Genomic DNA, 26524 nt, shown 5'->3' with positions numbered 1-26524 from the left:
ATTGCTTGTGCTTAATGTTTTGGATTACTTGCTATGTAGGGGAGCAGGTGGGTGGAAAAGAGGGAGAAAATTTGAAACAAGGTTTTGCAAAGGTGAATGTTGAAAACTATCTTTGTGTGTATTATGAAAATAAAAAGCTATTATTTTAAAAAGACCATCCAAGTCCAGATAATTAACAGCTTTAAAAAGCTTATTTGACTTATTTTGAATGTCGAGCTTCTTCCTACTTCTTCATCCTCTTCTTTTTATCCCCCTTTCGTCTCCCAATTTTTCTCTACTAATTCATAGCTATAATTATTAAACAATTTAGTCTTAGATTTGGCTGATGGTTTAAGAATTAAGAGACCCAGGATCACAAGGCAGTATGGATCCAGAGATTATTGCTTATTCCTGGTTCATGTGATGCTAGATTCAGAGGTAAAAGAGCACTCAGAGCCCAACTAGTTTTACTCCCCCATTTTACAGAGAAGAGTACCAAGTCCCATGCTAGCTAAATGATTTTTGCAAGCTCGAGCAAATGGTAAGTATCAGAAGTATAACCTGAACCCAGGTCACTGACTCCATAGTCAGGGGTGTTTCTATTGTACCACATGGCCTTCCTAATATTATGACTCAAATTGCGTGGAAAATATTAATCCATGGCCTTATGATCAACTCCACTGTCCTAGGAGCTAACCTTCATGGAGTGAGTCTTATCATAGCTTTCAGATAAGAAAGAATGGGGGGCTGGGGGAGGGAAGAACATGCAGGGAGGTTCGCACAAAACACACAACCAAAAACCCAGGCAAAGACCACTAGAAAGCACGCAACACGGCCACTTGAAGCTGATTGGAGGCTAGCTGGCCATGTTGTAAATCCACAATTAGCTGTTTTAATCCCTGCATCATCTTTGCTACTGTTGTATATAGGCATGTAGGAAAAGGGAAAACCAGAGTCCACCACAGAAAGGTCACTCAAAAGTTCAAGATCCAAAACGCTAAGCCCCAACCTTATATTTTAGACATGTGTGGTTGCAGATAATATTCTGATTTGGAGAGAGCTGACAGCTGGGGATGCATGACTGCTAAACCTGATTAGATATGCCCCAGCCACAGACTCTACTGCAAGAGACAAATGCTCATTTGAGATGCATGCCACTGGCACCCATCTCAGAGAAGAAAGGCAGCCCTCAAACAGGCAACACATTCTTGGATGCAAACCTTATGGTTTCTGCAAAGCAACAAGGTTCCTAACCGCCCGGGGTTCATTTTCATGGACTATTCCTTACTGAATAGTGTTTAGAGCAACTTGTAATGTTAGCACTCCCCCCATAATTGCATCTTGCCTCAGAAGGCTGAGAGGTCTGGGCAGAGGAATCAGGGATGATAGAGCTTTTTCTGAAGTTGATTTCATCTTCTCTAGGGCTGCTTCACTTAAAACCCTCCTACCCTCTTCACAACTCGGTTGTGAGACTTTGTCATTTCAACCAAATTATACTCTTTCCCTCCCCTATGCCATCATTTTGCTAAGAGCTTTTTCAAATTACATTCAGGATCTGGAATAAAATTGTGCTTTCCTCTGAGAAAAGTATGGTCCTTTTCATACGTGAATAGGATGTTTATTGAAAAGAACAGAAAATGGACTGTGGGGGAAGAAAATTGATTTTTGTATAAAGAAAAGGATTACATCAACCTGCAAAAGGATTAAAAATCACTTCCCCTTTTGAATGTGGATAGCTTGGTGACTGAGAGGGGGGCAGAAAAAGAACAATCGTTCATTAAAAAAAAAAAAGAGAGACTGATATGAATCAGTTGGAAAGAAATAAGTTTTTTTGGTTGTTGTTCAATGTAAGACAGATCGAGTGGACCAAATATCTATTTGAGGACAGACAAATGACTGAGGCTACAAGATATTATGGTCCCCCAAATCATTTGCACGTTATTGTTCTTAGAGTTTTCGCTTAAAACTCATAAAGATAAGGCAGTTAGGTGGTGTAGTGGATGGAGCACCAGACCTGAAGTTAGAAGGACCTGAGTTCAAATCTGGCCTCAGACACGTAACACTTCCTAACTATGTGACCCTGGGCAAGTCTCTTAACCCCAATTGCCTGGAGGAGAACTTCATAAAAAATAACTATTTGAAGACTCTGGGATTATTAAATACTTAAGTTTCATAATTTACAGAAAGTTAGATTTAAGTATTTTACCACATAATGGAGACTTTGAGTTGATGAAACAATTAATAAACATTTATCAAACATATATCAAAAATATCAAACATATTCAGGAACTCAATTAAGAGCCGCATTTAAGCCATTAAAAGCACTGGAAAAAACCAGATGTTTTATAACCAAATAGGAGTAAAAGCAAAACAGTTAAAAAAGGTACTAGGAACTGAGTGAGAAGATGCTATCTATCAGGAGTAGTCACCACAGAAAGCTTTAGCTTCTGTACTTGGAAAGCTGTTGTTTGGCTGGAAAATAAAAGCCTTCTAATTGGGAGGATAGAGGAATTCTGCTACAGTTTTCAGTAGAATTGGGAATATGGTAGGGGAAAATGGAGAAAATACAAAATTTTTAGCTGGTTTACCCTAATTATCCTTTGTTTATATTCTTCATTCTCAAAGAAGACCATAACATCAGGGAGGTGATGCTGTATCCTATTAAGGAAATAGATAACTAGTTGGACTTATCTGTATTGCCCTTTGACTTAAGAATTTTTATGCTTATAATAAATAGTGACTTTTCAAGGTGGTTAAAAGATCTTGTCAGTGAAGACTGTGTGATTTTCCCCAGCAGAAAAGTCTGAGGATCAGAAGGGAAGTAGTTAGAAGAAAAGAAACTTTGAATGGGACACACTTTTCAAGGTCATCAAGGTCTACAGCTCAGGTTTGTGACTTTGTGTTTTCCTGATAGATTTCTATAAAAATGTGTCTAATATTATTCCCTTCAGGTATTGTATATCCTGGTAGGAGAGTGTAATTAATATTTATATGTGGGCTGTTATGCATTGATTATTCCTGTTGTTGTTCAGTGGTTCAGTTCTGTCTGACTCTTTATGAACCCATGAACCATATCTGGCTAGGTCCTTCTATCCTCTATTACCTCCTGAAGTCTCTCTAAGCTCATATTCTTTGTTTCCATTATATTATCTGTTCATCTCATCCTCTGTCATTCCCTTTATCTTTTGCCGTTACTCTTTCCCAACATTAGGGTCTTTTCCAGTGATTCCTGTCTTTTCATTATAAGCCAAGTATGTAAGCTTCAATTTCAGTATTTGTCATTCTACTAAACAGCACGAATTAATTTCTTTATTATTTACTCCTTGCTGTCCAAGGGACTCTCAAAAGTTTTCTCTTGCTCTACAAATCAAAAGTGTTGATTCTGCCGTGCTCAGCTTTCTTTATATGGAATATGGAATTCAGCAAGGTAATGTCTCTCCTTTTTAGTATGCTCTTTATATATTTGTCATAACTTCCCTGCATTTGCTACTTCATCTTGACTGTGGCTATACTTGCTTTTGCCTTATTATTATACAAATGTTTTATATTTAAGAATTAATTAATGCCTGGTTTTGTAGATTTGTAGAATGACTGGTTTTGTGTAGATAAAAAAGCATTCCAGTGGGGCTCAGGCATTATAATCATGGATAGGGAAGTATCTTCCACCACAGCAGTCCTGAAACAATTTCAGTTTGGTTCATACCAACTGGAATTTCTTGAACAAGAGATTTCAGTCATGGAAGCAACAGTTTTTTCTGGAACTTCACTTACAATGTTCCTGAAACTTTTCCTGCTCTCTTGCAAATTATTGAAATTAATTCCCTAATCTGTTCTAATCTGTTCTTTGCTGATAAGATGTCCTGAATGGATCAACTTGCCTAGTGACAGGTTTTGTTAAGCTGACCCTGATCTCTTTCTAGTCTTGTCTGCTAGCTCAAACTAAGGAACCCGATGTATAATCAGAACTTATGCTCACTGAAGATAGGACAGGGAGAATGTTCTTCTTGGCTAAGACTGACTTTTTGATGATTCTGAAATGAAAATGACAAAAGAAAAATACTTACTCTTTCTCCCAAACATCTTCACATCCATTCTTTACTTAATGTTTTATAAAGAAAATTATAGAATTAGTGTATTTTCCTTGTGGATATAAACAGATTTGGATAATCTTATAAATAGAGATTACAGCAAGGGAAAAAATAACAATAGAAACAACATCTCCTCTATAAGGAGGATAGGGTTAATGAATGCAAAAAAAAAAAAAAAAAAAAGTAAATTTGGTGGGAAGAGTGATTGTGATAAGAAACACATGGCGATGATAATAATATCTACTCCCATGACAGTCTCACAAAAGATGGCAAATGGTGGGTGCACAGCTTACCCTATTCAATGACATATGCAACCCCACAGGGAGTCTGAGCACATAAACCACACTTAAGATGCCTTTCTATCTTTCTTCTGGTTTCTCTCTGAAGACATGCTGTTAAATGAGAGAATCTAGAGTTTCCAGTTTCATCACCAATTAATAAGCCAGAGAATCACAATCACATTTTCAAAGAATCATTCAGTCTTCTCATTAAGCTTCTATAGCATTCTCCTTTCCTCCCAGTGCCCAACTGCCAGCTTCTGCTTTGCCAAAAAAATGATGCTGAAAATAGCACTGGTACTTCTGGGAGCATTGGTAGACTGCTACAAATGTTTAATGTTTACAAGCCAGGTAGAGGTAAAAGTCTTGAGAATAAGGCATTGGACTTTATGTTAATGAATATTTTTGACCCTAACTTGGGATTTCATTGGTATAGGAAACCCCAGTGCTAATTATTCATTTAGACTTGTGACAGGGAGAAAAATTTGGAACACAAGGTTTTACAAAGGTGAATGTTGAACACTATTCTTTGCATATATTTGGAAAAATAAAATGCTATTTTTAAAAAAAGAAAGAGTTGCCTGGGAGTCTTGAGAAGTTAAATGATTTACCTGGATCATATAGTCCTGAATTATCACTTCCTTTTCCCCAGCTCCCTTCAAAGTCCAGGTCATGGAGCCTGACACCTTTCTTGATTCATTACCACTGCCCCCAGCCCCCACAGTTTTATTTTGCATTTATTTTGTCTATATTTTCATATACCAGAAGTCTTCCAACTTCTAAAGTCAGCTTGATCTTCTGAAACAATCTTATCTTTATTTTGTTATCTGTGTTGCATCTACTTATCTATGTCTATGTTATTTCCCCGGGCAGAATGCAAGTTGCTTGAGGACAAAGTCTATTTTACTTTGGACTTAGTCTTTTTCCCCACTTCCTTTTCTCTGCTCCCCACCCCCAATCCCTGCTTTGTTTATTTCTGGTGTCTGAGTAGTTTGCCCTCCTTTGTGTTTATTCTTTCTCTTTAGGTAAAGGGAAAGTGGTGTTTCCATATTGGGAAAACAATAAATATAAACCAAAAACAAGGTAGGGGTCTAGCTCTAAAGCAAAATCCCAGAGTCTAAGAAAGAAAGACAGTTGTTAAAGGAGGGATTCCAAGTCAGAGGGTGCATATGAGAATCCACTTTTTGATTCAAACCTATTTCCTTCATCTGCTGTGGTTGTTTGCTTTCCCTCATCCTGCCTTAGACTGACATGCCAGCATGGTCAAAGATAGGGGTCCACCAAGTCTCCTGGGATTCAGCTGCCCCTTCTTCCAGGGGCTGTAGACATTGGCTAATTCAAGCATTTCACAATAAAATGTGAATGATTTATAGAGCCAATTTATCACTAAAGGTATATTTGCCTTTTAAGAGAGAGGTTTTGATAACTCCAGAGGCATCTATATTTGGCTAAATATCTAGGGAGAGCTCTTGGGGGAAGTTATCAGTCACTTACTCCCATCTATCTCAGTTTCCCCCTATCAGAAGCAGGTGTAACATGCTTTCTATTATGGATACTGGTGCATTTTCAAGGAAAAAAGGTCACTGCCCATCACTGTGTGATCTTGTCTCCAACTTGACAACTTTAAGCAGAGTTTGAAAAACCATCTGAAATTTCCAAGGCGAAAGTCTGGCAACATATCAGTGTTAAAAGTCATTTTTAACAGAAGTGAACATCCTTTCTGTTTACCAACAATTTTACCCACCTATTGACAAGCAACAAATTTAGTTGGCATTATTTTTTCCACCATTCCAGGGACTGCCAAGTTAGTCACCTGGCTCAAAAAGCAGCTGACTGATGGAAATGGAGAAAAACCTATTTCTAGAGTATCACTGTCAGCTTTTAGAATCCAGCACAAGGAAGTAAACAGGAAGTGTTGAGTTGACTGGGTGTACTCCAGGCTAGGCAGGGGAAACAAAAATCAGTGTTTACTGACTGGAGAAGCACACAGTTGGACCCAAAAGTAGAGCTATTTTTGAGTTTCTAAAAAAGGTAGGACAAATAACACAATATCCCAAACCCATCATTAAAGCACTATTAAAAAAAAAAAAAGTTTTGACTAGGGTCCCTTAAAAAACATGCACATCTCTGCAGAAAGGCATTTCTAGAAGGTCTGACTTCCGTTGAGCTGATCTTTCCTAGATACACATGGCTGGCATGGAGACTGGTAATGTGCCCCCAAATTATGGGATGTTGGACTTTTGGGGACAAGTCTCTACTTTTGAGAGAAGGCAAGTGATTTGCCTCAAAGGTCAAGATGGAGTGCAAAAACAGCAAGATTATATCATAGTTGGTTCTTGGTTTTTGGTTCTTCTTGGTTCTTCTAAGGAATTCAGTGATCCGAGGCAATCTCAACAAAACTGTGTATGGAAAATGCAATCTGCATCCAGAGAGAGACCTATAGAGACTGAATGTGGATCAATACACGCTATTTTCACATTTTTTTCTCTTTTTTTTTCTTTCTCATGATTTTTCCCTTTTGTTCTGTTTTTTTTTTTTTTTTTTTTCCTTCTCTTCACCTGGGTCATATGAAAATATGTTTAAAAAATGAATATATGAGTATAAACCCAGAAAAACAAAATTAAATTAAAAAAAAAAAAAGATGGAGTGCAGAGCCAATGTTCCTATATAGAAGAGGTCCAGAGCTGGAACCAGACAGCCTCATGGTGAAGGTGGTTCTCTGAATGAGCTTAGTCCTCTGAATCCAGAGGCTCTTGTACTAACAGCTATCTTCAGAACTATAGACTCTAAAGATCCTGGTATAAAAGCTATATTAAACCTAAAGAGAACCTCTTAAGGACTCCATCAAAAGTCTTTCCAGAAACTATGAATTACCCTTTTGCCATATGCATTTTCTAAGCCCGAGCCCACTTCTCTCCACTTTGTATATACCGGTCGGAAGGTATATTAGAATTTTTTTGGGTGATGATAGAGTATCACTTTACTCTTATTATACTCCTTGGTGTTCTATAGCTCCCAGAGGAAGCTGGGTGCACAGTGGGTAGTTTGGGCAGCCAGGGGAGACTCATCTTCCTGAGTTCAAATCTGGTTTCTGACACTACTAGTTGTGTGGTCCTGGACAAGTAATTTAACTAAGTTTGCCTCAGTTTTCTCATCTATAAAATGAGCAGGAAAAGAAAATGGCAAACTGCTCCAGCATCTCTGCCAAGAAAGTTCCGAATGGGGTCTATGAAGAGTTGCACTCGACTGAACAACAAAAAGTTTAAACACCATCCTTAAATTCCACAGGCTCTCTCACTTCATTCTCTAGTTTCAGCTTTACTGCTTGTTTTTATATATTCATGCTATGGCTGATCTAAACTTTTTTTTCCCCTCTTTCCCCTCCCCACGTTATCTTACCCTGGACCCATCTCCATTCCATTGTCCACAATATCATCCAATCTTGGAGTAGTCTTCACCTGCTTCTTCCCTCATGGCAGCTCTGGGGGGAAAAGCCCTGAATCTGGAAATATAGTGTTTCCTACTTGCCACCCATTGCATTCTTTTAATTACTCTTCTATATATATATATATATAAAGGATTCAGAAGAGAGAATTTCTACAATCTCTTAAAGTTTTAAATCCTATGTTCCTAGAGTCTTTCCTGCTTTCATAAGCCAATTAAGATTTCATTTAAATTCTTCCATCAATCCTTCCTTGAAGGATAATAACAATAGTTAATATCTACAACATTTTAGATTTTGTAAGTGCTCTAAATATATTATCTCATTTGAACTTCACAATTACTCTTGGAGTAGGTGCTATGATGAATCATTTTACTGATGAAGAAGCTGAAAGAAACCCTTATTCTTCTCCTTAAACCCCCAAAATTTCTCACAGCATTTTTCTTGGCTCTACTTTGTCTCTAGAATTTTCTACTTTGAATCATAATGATCTGAATACATGTTGTATTTCCCCTTTCTGACATTAGACTGTAAACTCTCTGAGGACAGGACCTCTGTCCCATCTAAATTTACATTCTCAGGTTCTAGCACAGTCTTAAAATTATATAAAAAAATATAAAAGCTATCTCTGTAAGTTTATTTAAAAGTTTTTTTTTTAATACTTGAACAAATTAAGTTTTGAAATCCAAAAACCAACACTACCTCAATTTAATTAAACTACTATGTCTTGTCCATTCTTTGTTCTGTTTCTATGTTATAATAATTCAGGGAAAGCTGAGTGATTTTGTTTTTAGTGTCTATAAATTTGGGGATGTCATTTACTGGTAAAAGTAGAACAAGAAAAACAAGAAGAAATATCCTATCCATATGAAAACAATAATCAGTAATATTTATTGTCTGGGATTGAAATGTTTCAAATATTCAGAGTAATAAAACTTTGGGAAAAACTAAACTTCCTAATGTTAAAAATGCCATAAATTTTTCTCATTACAAGACTTAAGTTTTAAAAAAAATCAAGGTGATATTTTATGTTGAAGAAAAAAACAATATTAAATCTAAGCTACATAGCATGGAGTTATTGGGAACAGCCCAATTTGCCCACTGGAATCTGGAGTCCCCAGTGACAATCAACTGCAACATAAAACACAATAACGATTGAAACAGGAATTTTGGATGCAATATTGGCTAGAGAAAAAAATTTCTGAATATTCTGCACTAGATAACTCTTCTGAGAAGTCTTTTGGCTATAAATTTACTTTTTGGAAATTGGGACAAATTTTGAATCTTAACTCTGCCACTAAGTTCCTGGGCAACTCATCTTTCCCCTCTAAATCTCAGTTTCTCCATTTAAAAAATGAGAAGTCTGACTAGATGATCTAAAGTGTAGATTGTTTATAGATCATATAATCATCAATTTAGAATTGGAAGAATTTAGAGTTGCTCTAATTATCTTATTTTACAAATGAGGAAACTGAAGCTCAGAGAGAAAATTTGATGTGTGTCTGAGGTTTTATGGGTAGTAAGTGGCAGAACCAAGATTAAAACCCAGACCTCTTGACTTTAAATCCAAAGCTTCTACTTACATTTCTTAAAAAACAAACAAACAAACAAAAAAAACAAACTACTTCTAGTATTGCCATAATTTCATTGATACCAGTTTTATTCCTTTAAACAGTAAACATTGCTTTATAAGTACATATCTTTTTTATTACAACGCTGAATCACTCAATGTTTCGGTTACATGTTGGTTAGTCATATCCAAAATAACATATTAAAAATAGATTCTAAAATTTATTGCACAACCTGTGCAAACTCAGGTGGGATATTTTTTAAGGTGGATTTTTAAAAAGACTTCGAATGTTGCAAATGTGATTCACCTCTTCCAAAATGGAATCCAAATAATGAGCATTCCAATTCTGGATCCTCAGTGCCATCCCTGTACTCACCAGGGAGAAGTGGGTATGATCACACTGTCCATTTCTTGTTGGTCACCTCAATGACATCATCATCCAGGGAGTGAGGAGATGGACAAATTACTGCCTTGTTCCAACATAACTTAAATTCTTCTTGGGGTGGGGGGGGAGAAGTAGACAATCTAAGATAACATCAATATATTTTTATTTTTATTTATTTAAAAACATTTTTTGCAACATCAATATTGTGGGACCTTTTCCCCTAAATTGTACAAGAATCCAAAATAGGATTAATAGTTAAACTAGATGAAAGAGAGAAAGCTACAATGACTAGTGGTTCCTGTGTTATGGACCAGGATACTGATGGAACTAGGGAGGTATAAGTTAATACTCACCCTCCCATGACACCAGCTGGAACTGTTGTGAGCAAAGAAACTATGGAGCAGGACTTGGACATTTTAAGTTAACTTTGACTCCGTTGGATTGCTCTGAAACCCAGCTGTGGTCCCTTTGGGCAAGAAGGATATAAAGGTGGTTTTTAGGACTTTGGTGGAGAGTTCTTGAGACCCCAGGGAACCTCCTTGCCAACTGCTTTTAATTTCCTTAGTAGTGGCTTTTACAGGCTCTTACTTTCCTGGACTGCTTTTTACTGCTTTGGGAACTGTTTTTACCTGGGGGCATATGAATGTTTTTATTAAATAGATTGTTTATTTGAACCCTCAGGCATCGAATGGCCCATTGCACCAGACATGGAAAAGTGGCCAGGATACTCTGATACCAACGAAATTTTACTAGCCTCTGAGTTCCTCCTTACCTGATCTACTAACACTTGATGCATTCAAAGATGACTGGAGTCTGTTTACTTTATATTGGTGTATTTGATTTTGATGCAATCTGAATTATCTCTGAGGGGCCTCAGTTTTTAGATTTGACTCAAATCAAAGACTACAATCATCATCCTAATGATGCTTTTACTAAGCTTACCAAAGATATAGGAATATTCATGATCAAAGATATTGATGAGAGTTAAAACAGTCCTAAGGCCATCTGGAACAGGTCTGGCAGTATTGCAGATAGATGCTTTATTCCTTGCACACTCCTATAATGGATGATGCCCATTAATGCCAGCACTAATTAATTCTCCTATTTAATATGAGACTTCTTCATTATAGAGAATATCTCAGTGAGGAACTACTCTGCCCAGGAAGATCATCACATCCTTTGCTACCACATTTATTGCCTTTCCCCCCTTAATAGTATTTTACTTTTACTATTAAATATAAAGATAGTTTTCAACACTCATTTTTGAAAGATTTTGAGTTCCAAAAATTTTCCCTCCCCCCCTTATCTTCCCTCTACAGAAGACAAAGTAATTTGATATAGGTTATACATGTACAATCATTTTTAACATTTCCATATTAGTCATGTTCTGAAAGAAAAATCAGAATAAAGGGAACCAATGAAAAACTATTTTCAGCAATACAATGATCCAAAATTACTCTGAAGTACTTATGAAAAACACTATCCATATGCTGATTATGTCTGAATATAAATCAAAGCATACTTTCTCCTTTTTTACTTTTTTTTTGGGGGGAGTTCTTTTGTTTTCTCTTTTGTAACATGATTTTATGGAAATGTTTTGTATAAATGTATATTGCCTTCTCACTGTGGGTGGGGGTGGGAATGAAGAGAGAGAATCTGGAACTCAAAGTTTTAAAAACAAATGTAAAAAAATTGTTTTACATGAAACTAGGGAAAACAAAAATATTAAAACATGAAAAACCATAAGAAAAAAAACAACAAAAAAATGACAAAAATAGTATGCTTGATCTGAATTCAGTCCCCATAGTTCTCTTTTTGGATAAGGGGATGGCATTTTCCATCTCAAGTCTATTAGAATTGTCTTGAATTGCTGCACTGCTAAGAAAAGTTAAATCTGTCATAGTTGATCAGTACATAATCTTGTTGTTATCATATACAATGTTTTCCTGGTTCTGCTCTCTTCACTTGGCATCAGTTCATGTAAGTTTTTTTAAGCTTCAATCTGCTCATCATTTATTATAGAACAATAATATTCCATTACATTCATATTATTATTCCATTCCATTACAATACAATCAGCCATTCCCCAATTGATCGGCATTCTCTAAATTTCTAATTCCTTGCCACCACACACATAAAAAAAGCTGCTTCAACCTTTTTTGCACATGTGAGTCATTTCTCCTCTTTTATGATCTCTTTGGGATACAGACCCAGTAGTCATACTGCTAGATCAAAGGGTATGCAGAGTTTGATAGGTCTTTGGGCACAGTTCCAAATTGTTCTCCAGAATGTTTGAATAACTTCAGAACTCTACCACCATATATTTAATGTCTTAGAGTGCTGTTTGGGGCACTGAGATATTAAGTGATTTGCCTAGGGTCACACAATGTGTTGCATTGATTGGAATTGAATTCAGGAATTTTTATTGATATTTTCATTTTTTTTAATATCACTTAACATTCCTTAATTGACTCTCACTTCTCCTTTTCCCAGAGAGCCATCCTTTATAACAAAAAAATTAAATAAATAAAGAGGAAAAAAACACACATTCAACGCAACTAACCAATATATCAAAAAACTAGTGATGGTACATCATCTCTGGACATTCTCCCCGGTTATCTTCTTTGGCAGAAAACTTGGTCATTCATATTTTGCAGTGTATCATGCTGCTATGACTATTTTTGTACTTATTAATCTTTTCCCTCATCGTTCATCTCTTAGGAGTAATATGTCTAGTAGAGGTATCACTGGGTCTAAGGGTATACACAGTAGTGACTTTTGTGGTGTATCTGATGATAGTTTTTTTTTTCTGGTCATCAAACTCTTTAGGGTACATGCTTAGTTGTAGAATCTTTGGGGTAAATGGTAGAAACATTTCAATCATTTTCTTCATAAAATTCTAAATTACTTTCCAGAATGGTTGGATCCATTCATAGATTCACCAACTGCACATTCGGATGCCTGTCTTTCTTCAAACTCTCCAAATATTAGCTATTTCATTTTGGGGGGAGGGAGTTGTCATTTTTTTGCCAATTTGCTGAGTTAAGGAAAACTTCAGAGTTATTTGTTTGAATTTGGAATATCTTATATAGTTAACATTGTGATTATTCTTTTGAAAAATGTTAATCTCCTTTAAACACTTTTCCATTGGGGGAATATCTTTTATTCTTATGTATTTTTGTTAGTCTATATATCTAACTTGCATATTAGAACTTTATCAGAAATATTTTATGCAAAGATTTTTCCCTAGCAAATTATTTCTGTTCTAATATCAGTTGCATTTTGTTTGTATAAAAGCTTTTCAATTTCATGTATTCAAAATCATCTATTTTATCATTTATAATTGTCTATTTCTTATCTGATTAAGAATCTATCTTTTAAAACAATTTGAAACTGTGCTCAAAGGCTATAAAATGGTGATGCAGCAGTGTTACTCCTGGATTTGTATCCCAAGAAGATCATAAAAGAGGGAAAAGGGCTTACATGTACAAAAATATTTGTAGTAGCTCTTTTTGTAGTTGTAAGGAACTGGAAATTGAGGGGATGCCCATCAATTGCAGAATGACTGAATAAGTTATGATATACAAATGTGGTGAAATATTATTGTTTTATTAGAAATGATGAGCAGGATGATTTCAGAAAAGCCTGGAAAGACCTACATATACTGATGCTAGGTGAAGTGAATGGAAGTAGGAAAACCATGTACACAGCAAGACTGTGTGATGATCAACTGTGATAGAATTACCTCTTTTTAGCAATTCAACAATCCAAGATAATCTCAATAAACTTGGGATGGAAAATGCCATCTGCATCTAGAGAGAGAACTATGATAACTGAATGTGAATAGAAGTAGACTATTTTCACCTTTCTTGTTCTTCTGATTTTTTTTTCTTTCTTATGGTTTCTCCCTTTTATTCTGATTTTTCTCTCCCAACATGAGTCATTTGGAAATATGTAAAAAATGAATATTTATATATAACCTAGAAAAAACAAAAGAATTTTTCTCCTAGTCATACCTGTAAGAAGTCTCTATTATTCTCTCCTTATTTTTATGATATGATATTTAATATTTAGGTGACAGAACCATCTTGAATTTATTGTGGATCTAGTATAGAATGTTGGTCTTGTGGTGGGTGAAAAATTAATCTAATTTCTTCCAGATTACTTTCCAGTTTCCTTAGCAATTGCTGTCAAAGAGAAAGTTCTTTTAGGTAATTTATATTTTGGGATTTTGATAAATTGAATTATTGAGTTTGATTGTTTCTAATTTCATCTTGTGTAGCCTGTTCATTGATATACTTATCTATTTTTAACCAGTACCAAATAATTTTAATGATTATTGCTTTGTAACTTAGCTTAAATACTATTACTTTTGTATTCTAGATATTTTACTACTCCACATCAATTAAGACTGTTATTATGGTAATGGGCTGTGAAAAATATTACTCTTCATGGTTTGATTGGCAGAGCACTACATTTGTAAATTAATTTTTATAGTTTTGCCATATTTATTATATTGGCATGACCATACCATGAACACTGAATATCCTTCTGATTATTTAAGTTTGTCCTTTAAAAATATATATATAGTAATTGTATTTGTGCTAACACTGACTGTACTTTGGTTCCTCTATAGTAATCAACAAGATTTTATTTTAGTACTTACTATGTACCACACAGATGTGAGTGTTAGGGATTTAAAGAAAGGATCTTCCCTCGGGGAACTCACCTACTGATGTGAGAGATGAGGCAAAAAATGTATAAATATAATGTGTATACTGTAAATAGAAACTAAGCTCAGACTTCAGGTATTTTATTTACTTTGTAGATATTTTAAGTGATACTTTTCTTTCTCTTATCCCCTCCAGATTTTTGCTGTTGTTAGCATATCCCCATTTTACAGATAAGGTAACTGGGATTCAGTGAGGCTAAGTGACCTGCCCATGATTATATGGATAGTAAATGGCAGAAAACTAGTCCATATATTCCCTCCAGTGAGATGTGTGAAGATGGGCCAAAGTATTATTCTATAGTTTTTTGTAAGGTTTTCAAGTGAATGAAGAATAAAAATCATCTCTAGCTCTTATTCTACAGAATAAATTTTAAATTTTCTCTTCTTGTTTACATCTCTAAGAAACAAGGCAAATACTTAAAAATTCTTTTTATAAATTTCTCTGGAAACCTGACCACCATCAGCCAAGTATAAAGAGACATTGAACTCTCTCTTATTGTTGCCTCCAAAATGAAGTAGACAGATACCAGGAGACACTCCTAGGGAATGGGGAATATTAATAAGTCTTAATATTATTACATCCAAAGAGTTAAACTAAGAGATTAGTCACCATGGATTGGAGAAAGGAAAGAGAAGAGAGGGTCAGGCTTCTTTCATTTTCTTTTCCTCTACTCATCAGCTTCACTCACCCCTTTTTCCCTCCCATTATTCTAGTTTCACTGTCATTTACTATAAGAAGAGAATGGCTGTCTTAGAGAACGGCTATAAAGAAGTTCTCTGGTTCCTAGCTAAGGAAAATGGGATCTTTTAGGGTGCTAGTATACCTCCCTTTACATATATATATATATATATATATATATATATATATATATATATATATAATTTTAAAAAAATCATTGTTCTTTCCCCCACTGATATATTTTCACCATCCCAGTTTGAAAGCTCTCGCTTGTAACCAAAAAAAGTGCCATGAAAACAAATCAACACATCAGCTACGTAGGAAAATGCATGCCTTGTTCTGTTCTGAATAGTTGATCATTAGTTAATGACAATTTCTAGGTTCTCCTTTATGTACCAGTTCCTTTTTGAGTTATCTAGTATGTATAGCACAATGCTAGATGATTTCAAACTATTTGTGATCACTGGAATAGGTACTGCCTCCCAGCTCACAGACCATCATGTCCTTAGCAGATAGAATAAGTACTCCAGAGCTGATGTGGCCAAAACTATTCATCACTCAGTGGCTAATCTTCTGCTGATGAGGTTGATACAAAATCAACAAAGGATACAGCTCCTGTTCCTAAGGAGAACCCTTACCGTTTATGAAAATAAGACGTCAGTGGTTTTATGATATGCTCAAATATCCTTAACGGAATAGAACAAGATGATCAAGGGTAATCAGAGCCATTAAAAGAAATCCTTTCTTTGGAAAGAAAAAAAATTTTTTTTTCCATTTCTACCCTAGAGAGAGTTTACTTTTTTTTTTTTTTTTTTTTTTTAATGAGTTTTAACATTTACAGATGTATGTGTCCATATTCTTTGAACCATTATGTTATGAGATCCGGCAATACAGCAGAAACAATAAATCAAATTAAAATGTGCATGCACAAGCATTGAGGCAGGGCACAGTGGATAGAAGACCAGCTTTGGAGTCTGAAAGACCTGGATGCAAATCATGTTTCTGATTTATATTGGCTGTATGAACCTGTGCAGGTTACCTAACCTCTCAGTGTAGTCAGACAACTCTTTCTAAGGGTATAAGTTACATAGCAGTTAACATTTTATGTATTACTTTAAAGTTTATAAATTGACCATCTATAAAATGGAGATAATAGCACTTGTTTCATAAGGTTGTTTTGAGGATCAAATGAAATAGCATACATAGTGTTTTGGCAACTTTAAAATGCTATATAAATGATGTTTTTCAATCAGTTTTCCCTCATATGTAACTCTTCATGACCCCTTTTTGGAGTTTATTGACAGAGATACTGAAGTGATTTGCCAATTCCTTCTCCAGCCCATTTTATATGTGAGGAAACTGAGGCACAGTGTGAAGAGACTTGATCAGGGTCATACAGTGTCTGAAGAAGGATTTGAACTCAGGAAGATGAGTCACTATTACTTGCCCATGTAAATAATACTGTTATTTATTATGATATTATTTATTATTATTACTACTAGTACTAGATGTTTTTGTTGCAATAGTAAATGGAATTTCCACATTTGGACTTCCCTACTCCAGTGAAATCAGAACATCACAAAATTAGAATTAGAAGGAACCTTATCTATCATCTAGTCTTATTTCGTTTTACAGATGGGAAAACTAGGTTCAGACAGATTAGTAGCTTATTTTAGATTACAGGGAAAGTAGCAGAGTTAGCATTTGAATTAACTTTCTCTGATTCCAAAGTCAGAATTCTTTTCACTGTACCATGCTAGTCCAGATTTTTTTTTAAAGGCTTCTATTTACAAAACTTTCTAGTACTTCCAGGCACTGGAAATATTTTATTCTTGAATCATCAATACACCAAAATTAAATTTCAATGTTGATTCATTATTTCATTGGTATTTTGATGAGAATCAAGACTATCACTCAATCTAAAATTGACAGGTTATGTAAAAAAGAAAACTTATTTGTTTCATTTTCATTCTTTCTTTTTTCCTACTCTTATATTTTCTATTGAAAAATGCTTGTTATAGAACATTGGGTGGTTAAGACGCACAAAAAAGAATATTAACATGTTTTCTGGAGATGCTGTTACAGATTTAGCTTCTAACCAAAAAATGAAAACAAAGTAGGTATTCATCAATTGCTGAAAAAAAAATTCATCAAAACCTGATTGTAATGGAGTACTGTTATGCAATGAGAAATAGCAAACAAGGAATTTAGGAAATCTTGGGAAGAATTGTATAGATTAATGCAGTGTGAAGTAAAGAACCAAGAGAAAAATCTATACTATGACCACCATAGCATAATACAAGGATCTAACTTGACTCCAAAGAACTAATGATAAAACCTATATCCCATTTTTTGGTACAGAGATGGTGGGATACTGTTGGGGAAATGAGGTATATATTGTCCAAAATGATCAATATATTGATTTGATTTACTTAAGTACCCCTCTTTGTTATAAGGAGTCAATTGAAGAGATTGGAAAGTGGCTTTGCCTTAAGTACAATACTTATTTTTAAGAAAGAATTCTGCACTAGTTAGTTTGCTTTTTCTTGTCCTTGCAAAATCTGTTGGTCTGAAGTGTACTTCAATTGCCAACAATTCCATGGTGTATGACAACTTCAATATTTAATATTCTTTTCAAGAAAACAAAGGCAATTTTCAAAAATCCCTCAATAGTAGAGAGTGACTTTAGGAGATCTGACTTTTTAATATCTTAGGTTTTTAGGGCATCTGGCCCTTATTTAACTGTCATATTTATATTCAATTCCTGCAGGGATGGTTTTGTTGTTTAAGGTTGGCTTGATGCCCTTTAGAGAAAGCCTTCCCTTGAAAGCAGGCTGCTTGGTTTAAACAGCTGCACGGTCATTCCTTGCTATTGGAAGGTAAAAGTACAAACAGCTTAACTTTGGATTCCATATAAGAAGACTTTCTGAAAAAAAAAATAATAAACTGTAATAGAATAGGCTTTACATGGGAGCTATGGTTGTGACAGTTGCCAGTATGTATTCTGAAATTATTTGTAGAAGTGTTTATGTGCTATGAAACATTCTGCATGAGCTCTACGGGAAGCTATAAAATTATTTTATGAGATGTATACATGGCTGATGGTAGAATTTTAATGCAACCTGGGAAGGTTCCATCTGAATTCCAGGCATGCATGGGAGAGAATGACTTCTCTATAGCGATTTAACTTTGACCAAAGATCAGTACAAAGTAGATCAGTACAAAGACATTTCTGATTGGAGACTGCATAAAATTTTTTGAAAATTTAGACTCTAGAATTTCTAGGCAAACAAGCTTATTTTCTGTCTGGTCATGAATCATCAGTTATGTTTATTTGTCTTTTGCTTGGTAAAAAAAAAAAAAGCACTAAACACGAACTATTTATTATTTGGTAAATGCAGAGATTTTACCACACAGATACTAGATTTATACCCAATAACTCTAAAAAAATGTTTATTTGCTGATTTTCAAATAAAACTGATATTGAAACAGGAAGATTATTTTGAAATAGTTCTTTGGAATTTAATAAAATTGCTGATTTTAATGGTATGGGCACCATTTTCACTAATGTAGTTTCTTTACAACTTAGCAGCAGATGATGGTATTTCATGAGTTGCATCAGAACAAAACAAAACTCCTTTATTATTTGGTGGCCAAACTCCCAACTTTGCTAGTCTGGGCCTCAGATTAGATAAACAGTTTATCATCAAGCTCATACTCTAAACCAGGGATTCTTAACCTTTTTTATGCCACTGACCCCTTTGACAGCTTGGTGATGGTTGTTAAGTCCTCCATAGAATCATGCTTTTAAATGCGTATCATAATTTTAAAAAGAAAAGAAAAACAAAAATAAATGCATATAACATATAAGATTACAAAATAAAGCAATTATTATATTGAAATAGATTTTGTTTTTCCTGTACAAGTTCATGGACCTCCTGAAATCCATAAATCTCTTGGTGGTCTCTGGACCCTAGAATATCCTTCTTTAAGACTTTTCATCTACATGGGACTTAAAAACAGCTTGGGCTGCAGATGGCATAAAACTTTTGAGATCCCATAGTCATCTCCATATCTCACTGAGACAGCAGACTTGGACATTAGTGGAAATGTTATGTAAGCGTTGTTATAAAATATTAGGACAGGAAGCTTACTGAAGAGGACTTACTTATGTATAGAAAAAAATCTTTCATGGTCACAAGGTCATGTGAGAATGTGACTGGATTCCTCTGAAAAAATCCTTGCAAAGGATGTTCTGCATAACACTGTCAAACTGCCATTTTGCAAAAATATCCATTAGATTGGGAGCAGCTTGAGGATAGGTGCTTAGAACAATAACTGGCATGTAGTAAGCAGCTAACAAATGTTTGTTGACTATTCTTGATGTATTTTAACCCAACTCCACTGTAAAGTCCTGAAATGTTGCTATTAATATCATCCAGGAGATCACTTATTTTTAACATTTATCTCATGAAAATAACAGCTCCATGTAGTATTGTTTTTCTTAACATTGCGTTCTCCATTGGGGAACCAACTAATGACATAGACAGGAATATGCTTGAGGGAACATTTTATGACACAGAGAGGTAGTGAAGTGTGGGGGAAAGACCTGAGGATCTGGAATTAGATTTCTTGGAATGTAATTTACTATTTAGAAGTCATATCAATTCACTGGTTTAGTCCTCCAATTTCTTCACTTTTAAAATGAAAGCTCTGTATTATTGTTCTTTTTTTTTTTTTTTTTTTTTTTTTTTTGAAGACTAACATCCTTTATTAATCTAAAGTAGGTGTATGGCAAAGCTTGTTTTTTTTTTTTAATTTTTATTTTATTTTATAATTATAACATTTTTTTGACAGTACATATGCATGGGTAATTTTTTACAACATTATCCCTTGCACTTACTTCTATTCAGATTTTTTCCCTTCCTCCCCCAACCCCCTCCCCCAGATGGCAAGCAGTCTTATACATGTTAAATATATTACAATATATTCTAGATACAATATATGTGTGTAGAACCGAATTTTTTGTTGCACAGGAAGAATTGGATTCAGAAGGTAAAAATAACAGTTTATACTCATTTCCCATTGTTCCTTTTCTGGATGTAGCTGGTTCTGTCCATCATTAATCAATTGGAATTGGATTAGCTCTTCTCTATGTTGAAGAAATCCACTTCCATCAGCATACATCCTCATATAGTATTGTGTTGAAGTGTATAATGATCTTCTGGTTCTGCTCGTTTCACTCAGCATCAGTTGATGTAAGTCTCTCCAAGCCTCTCTGTATTCCTCCTGTTGGTCATTTCTTATAGAACAATAATATTCCATAACCTTCATATACCATAGTTTACCTAACCATTCTCCAGTTGATAGACATCCATTCATCTTCCAGCTTCTAGCCACTATGAAAAGGGCTGCCACAAACATTTTGGCACATACAGGTCCCTTTCCCTTCTTTAGTAGTTCCTTGGGGTATAAGCCCAGGAGTAGCACTGCTGGGTCAAAGGGTATGCACATTTTGATAACTTTTTGGGCATAATTCCAGATTGCTCTCCAGAATGGTTGGATTCTTTCACAACTCCACCAACAATGCATCAGTGTCCCAGTTTTCCCACAGCCCCTCCAACATTCATCGTTATTTGTTCCTGACATCTTAGTCAATCTGACAGGTGTGTAATGATACCTCAGAGTTGTCTTAATTTGCATTTCTCTGATCAATAGTGATTTGGAACACTCTTTCATATGAGTGGAAATAGTTTTAATTTCATCATCTGAAAATTGTCTGTTCATATCCTTTGATCATTTATCAATTGGAGAATGGCTTGATTTCTTATAAATTAAAGTCAATTCTCTGTATATTTTGGAGATGAGGCCTTTATCAGAACCTTTAACTGTAAAAATTTTTTCCCAATTTGTTACTTCCCTTCTAATCTTGTTTGCATTAGTTTTGTTTGTGCAGAAACTTTTTAATTTGGTGTAATCAAAATGTTCTATTTTGTGATCAATAATGGTCTCTAGTTCTCCCTTGGACACAAACTCCTCCCTCATCCACAAGTCTGAGAGGTAAACCATCCCATGTTCCTCCAATTTATTTATGATTTCGTTCTTTATGCCTAAATCTTGGACCCATTTTGATCTAATCTTAGTATGTGGTGTTAAATGTGGATCCATGCCTAGTTTCTGCCATACTAATTTCCAGTTTTCCCAGCAGTTTTTGTCAAATAATGAATTCTTATCCCAAAATTTGGGATCTTTGGGTTTGTCAAAGATTAGATTGCTATTTTTATTCACTATCTTGCCCTGTGAACCTAACCTATGCCACTGATCAACTAGTCTATTTCTTAGCCATGTATTATTGTTCTAAGATCTTTAAATTCATGATGCAAATGTGTCATTTTCTCATTTTAAAAAAAGCAGCAAATATGGAATGTAGAGAGAAATCACACAGTCCAAGGCAGCAGTGATTTAGAAGTTAGCTTGTTGCTTAGAAGAAAAAAGGTTGAATGATTAATAATACTTTTCAAATTGAAAGGCTCTCAATTTAATTGAAAGGTTATTAATTATTGTGCAATAGAATTAAGTCACAATATACATTATACTTTTGGGAGGTTTTATATTTGTTGTTTGAACATAAGAATGTGCCACAAAAATGAAACATTTATATAGTCTTGACATTATTATTTTTGACATTATTTTTCAAAAATTAAGTTTTATTTTTTTTAATCCAGGAAAATCCATCTTCCCCACCCCCACAATATTGAAAGAAAAAAAATCACATGTTTAATCAATTTTCTGAATTGGACATATCTAAAAGAACATTATACATACACATACATATATGCTACATATAAAAATTGTATATACACATATGTTTCATTCTACACTTTGAAACTTTCACCTTTCTATCTGGAGGTAGCTAATATGCTTCATCTTTAGTTCTGTGAAATTGTGTGTGGTTATTCTGTTGATTAGAATTCCCAAGTCTTTCATTGTTATTTGTTTTTACCATATTGTTGTCATTGTATCAACCAATGTTCTCCTGGTTGTGTTCATGTCACCCTACATCAGATCTTCATGCAAATCTTCCCAGGTTTCCCTGAAAAGATTCCTTTCATCATTTCTTATAGCATGATAGTATTCCATCACATTTCTATACCATAACCTTTTCAGCCATTCCCCAATATATGGGAAATCCCTCAGATTCCAATTCTTTGATACTTCAAAAAGAGCTATAAATAATTTTTGTAAATCCTTAGAGTTTATTTTGCTTACCACTAATTTTTGCCTTTATTTACCAACTCCCTCTACTTCTCCCTTCTCTCTTTTTCCCTGTTGAGCGAAATGCATTTCTGCAGTCAACCGTGTGGCCTTGACATAATTTAAAATATTTTTTTAAAATTCAATTTTGTTTTCAGATCTGTATTCTTAGCTTCCCTCTGCCTTCTCTATTCTCCTTGTCTCTGTTATTGAGAAAGCTAGAAAAATAAATTCCCTGTTACAAACATGTATGGTCACGCAACATACATTCATGTATTAGTTGTATTAAAAAAAAAAAAAGATATACCAATCTGCCATTTGTGTTTGTTTTTTTAAAAGAGGGAATGTGATTTAAAGAACAGATAAACTGGTCTTGGGTTCACAAAGACCTGGATCCAAGAACTACTCTGACACATACTGAGTGTGTTACCATGGGCAAGTCACTTAATATTTCAGTATCACAGAGTATATGTTGACTTGTACTGGGAAAAGGAGTTCTTGGATTCTCTCTCTGAGGACTCCCCATATCTGTGAAATCATGGGTCTGTTAAAAATGCAAAACAATGCAAATTAAAACCTCAACAAAAACATACTAAATGATTAAAGCAGGAAACATCTGCTAAGATATGAAATTTTCAGCCACAGCAACTCTTGAAGACTGTTGGCCATTGTGACATGGAGGTATTATGAAATCTGTGTTAGTGAAAGGAGGATTCATGGAGTGCTTAAATCACAGGGTCTTTAGTACTGAGATGGTGATGTGGGAAGATGACCGGACTGGAAATTGGGATGCCAGGTTTTATTACTAACTCATTTTGTGGCCCTTGTGGATCCAGAGCTAGAAGGGCCCTTAGAGATTATCTAGGCCAATCCCCTCACTTTTAAAATTCATAAAATGACATCTAATGATATGACTTGACCAGAAGTCGCACCAGGAGTAAGATCAGAGGTAGAAGCCTTATTAGTAAAATTAACTAATAAATGGAGAGACCTTAGAGGGAGGTTTTTGACCTTGTAGTCCAACTACTTCATTTCATATTAAACAGATCAAGAAACTGAAGTCCAAGCAGCTAAGTGACAGATTGCTGTTGCTGAGTCATTTTCAGTTGTCTGATTCTTCATGACCCTATATGAGACTTTTTTGGCAGAGATACTGGAGTGGGTTGCCCTTTCTTTCTCCAGCTCATTGTACAGAAGAGGAAACAAAGGCTAATAAGATTAAGTGACTTGCCCAGGGTCACAGAGCTAGTAAAGGTCTGAGGCCAGAGTTAATTTCAGAAAGATGAGTATTTCTGATTGCAGGTCTAGCTGCCCTGAGTGAAATAATCTAAGTCTAATGATTTCTGCTACTTTACCCTATCTCTTATGATCTCTAGGGTCACTTTCAATTAGAAAACACAAGAACATTATATAATAATCTAATCCAGACAATCTAATAATTTAGATAATCTAGTAGTTTTCTGAAAAGTTACATTGTCCTCAAATTTTTCTTACTGAAAAACAAATTATCATTTTCTTTTATTGTGTCATTGCTTAAGTAAATAATATTTCAGTTCTGAAACCTATGTAGATATAAAAGTAAGAGAAAGAACCAAGTGTAGAAAAGAAAACAAAATTAAGAATTTGAAAAATTAATATTGAGCAATTGTGGTAATATTTGGGCTGGTCTAGAGTAGACATAAACTGCCTTGTTTTATTCTAAATTCAGCTCACTGGTTTATGTTGAAAAGTGAAAGGTTATTATATGGACTTACTGGGCAAAACCAGATTTTATAAATAATTACCTGTCAGGCTGTTCAAGATAGACAAACATACACCAGACCAACAAAAACAAGGATCTGTCATATTTCTGAGAGAAATGTGTGTTGAGTCTTCATTCTCTGGATTTCAAGTAGATCAGGTAAAACAAAATAAAAAAAAAACAAAAACCACCCCAAACTTTTATTTTCTGCCTCATTCATGCTTTTAAATGTAAAATGGGAAGGGGGAAATGGAGAGTGATACATCTAGAAAAAGAATTTTGATGTGAAAAAAACAGCCCCTGAAAATTTTATTCCCTCTTTAAGTCTGGCAGATTGAAACCAAATACAATAAATGCTGTCCTTTTAAAAGTTGGGATGTTTACTGCAAGCTTATAATTTTCCATGATTAGGGCCGCCAAAAAAAATAAGAATGATGATATAAAGAAAAGTTTAATCATACATTTCAACAAGCACAGATGGAACATCAAAATCCTTTGGAAATCTTACTATATTATATATCCTAGTTTTTAATTCCTTACATTAGGATTTTTTTCCAGAAGTTTCAACACTTAGCAGGTAAAGGAGAATGAACTAACAAGAATAACACGGAGCTATTTAATTTGCAATTATTGTGGAACAGTCAAAGTTTTAGTCACAAGGAGGCGATGACAAATTATTTTATTTCTCATTTTTATTAACTCTTCACAAAAGTTTCTTGGAAGTATATAGAAACAATAAGAAATATAGAATTGTGAAAAATACATAACTGGAGACAAAATTTCCTTTTATCTGAATTCTATGGGTATCAAAGTTCAATCAAAAAAATTAAGTATTACAAATTGATATGGAATGAACATTATTTTTTTCAACATATAATGGTATTTTTTAGTTCAGAGAGCTTCTAAGAGAAGGGTAAAATATAGAGCCACTAGTGAAAAATAGATAAATGGACAAAGTGCAAGCCTGTATCCCACACTTCTACCAATAATTTCTCTTCTCAAATATCTCCTTGGCCTTGCTGAGTCCTGAAATGCAACCAGTTTTCAATCTTTTAATTTGAGAGGAAGTGAAAATAAATGTTATAGAAGAGAAAAATAGGATAGCTGGAAGAAATGCAGAAGGGAAGAAAGGAGGCAAGAGAAAAGAAACAGCAATATGAGCAGAGAAGGTGACAGAAGAGAAAGTAAGTCAGAAAGGGACACAGCCAGATGAATAAACAGTCTGAGCATTACTAACTATTCCCAACATGGATAGTCATTTTTTTAAAAATGGCAATGTCATAAATATTAAAAAGAAAAGTTGTTGCAGCTGTTTGTTTCTTACTTCTTTTTGTCCTAAAGTTGGATTGGAAAATGTATCAATGAAAATATGTAGACTACACACACACACACACACACACACACACACACACACACGACTCCTTAGAAAATAAAGAACTCAACCTGTATTTCTGCTTCATCTCCTTTCTACTGCCTGGGCAAAACAAAACAAAACACTTTAATAGAATGTCGCCTTTCCTGTTGCTGTAGTGATATCCATGTCCATGTTAGCAGGCTAGGAAAGTCATCCCATTTCTCCGGTAGGCACTCTGAAAAGAGAAAAAGAAAAGCTGCAATGAATTATCACATCAGCTCTAACAAGGAAAAGGAGGCTAAGAGGAGAGCAGAACCTCCTTCCTGTTTTGGAGACCATGCTGGCTGTAGTCTAAAAGTGGGCTTGATCTGAATATTTCTAGTGGGAAAGCCATAAGTAACTGGTTTGTTTATTAAAAAAAAAAAATCAGTGTGGTTAACAAGTGGTTAGCACTACTATTTCAGGCAAGCAGCAGATATACAAAAATATGACATTGCTTGGTTAATTGACTGGGCCTGGCTTTCGGGAAGGGATGTTGTGTTGAATTCCTTGTCCTTTTTGGGCAAGTGTTCTCTATTCACTATGCCCAAGAATCCCTTATAGCTCAATTATCTTAATAGTGTATCAATCACTGACTCATAATAGTTTTCCCAAGGCTAACCTATAGGTCCAGCCGAAAGCTATGTAAACAGACACTAGTAGAGTCCTCTTGCTTTTGTCTTCTCATTCCCTGCTTCATCCTCCGCTTCATTCCAAATAAAGTAAGTAGGCCCAGAGAAGTTCTGTATACATCAGAAGAAAGTTTTGATCTTCTAAAAGACGATAGATTGGATTTAGAAGGTAGGATTCGATCTTTTCATTAGAATAAATGGAAACAATAAGTTGTAAATACAAGCTTATTCAGAGACATATCAAATTTTAAAAGACAAATCAGCCTTTTTTCCCCACCATAAGACTACAGTAAAACATCACTTGTCCTTCCATTGATGAGACAGAGAAACAGAAGCACACCGTTCAGATGA

General features: G+C 34.8%; 1 protein-coding gene and 1 long non-coding RNA gene across 4 annotated transcripts in view; one reads left to right on the top strand and one right to left on the bottom strand.

Moving 5' to 3' along the window:
- Positions 1 to 1047: 1047 nt before the first annotated feature.
- LOC141566348 (uncharacterized) overlaps positions 1048 to 26524 on the top strand; it is a 49527-nt gene continuing 24050 nt past the window's right edge. The window contains exons 1-2 of one of the 2 annotated variants that reach the window (XR_012489289.1): positions 1048 to 1224; positions 2777 to 2866. This is a non-coding gene — a long non-coding RNA (uncharacterized LOC141566348). Of the gene's footprint in view, positions 1225 to 2516; positions 2867 to 26524 lie in introns of those variants that run through there. The other variant, XR_012489287.1, reaches the window with a different exon arrangement.
- Positions 25570 to 26524, bottom strand: part of SUPT3H (SPT3 homolog, SAGA and STAGA complex component) — a 592076-nt gene continuing 591121 nt past the window's right edge. For both annotated transcript variants that reach the window (XM_074310764.1, XM_074310760.1), the window contains one exon: positions 25570 to 25737. In XM_074310764.1, the coding sequence (XP_074166865.1) occupies positions 25696 to 25737 (42 nt within the window). In that variant the 3' untranslated portion in view covers positions 25570 to 25695. The remainder of the gene's footprint in view (positions 25738 to 26524) is intronic.

This window comes from Sminthopsis crassicaudata, chromosome 4 (genome assembly GCF_048593235.1).
Source record: "Sminthopsis crassicaudata isolate SCR6 chromosome 4, ASM4859323v1, whole genome shotgun sequence".
NCBI lineage: Eukaryota > Metazoa > Chordata > Mammalia > Dasyuromorphia > Dasyuridae > Sminthopsis > Sminthopsis crassicaudata.
The sequence above is the reverse complement of the archived record's forward strand: the minus strand, read 5'-3'. Positions and strand labels throughout refer to the sequence as shown.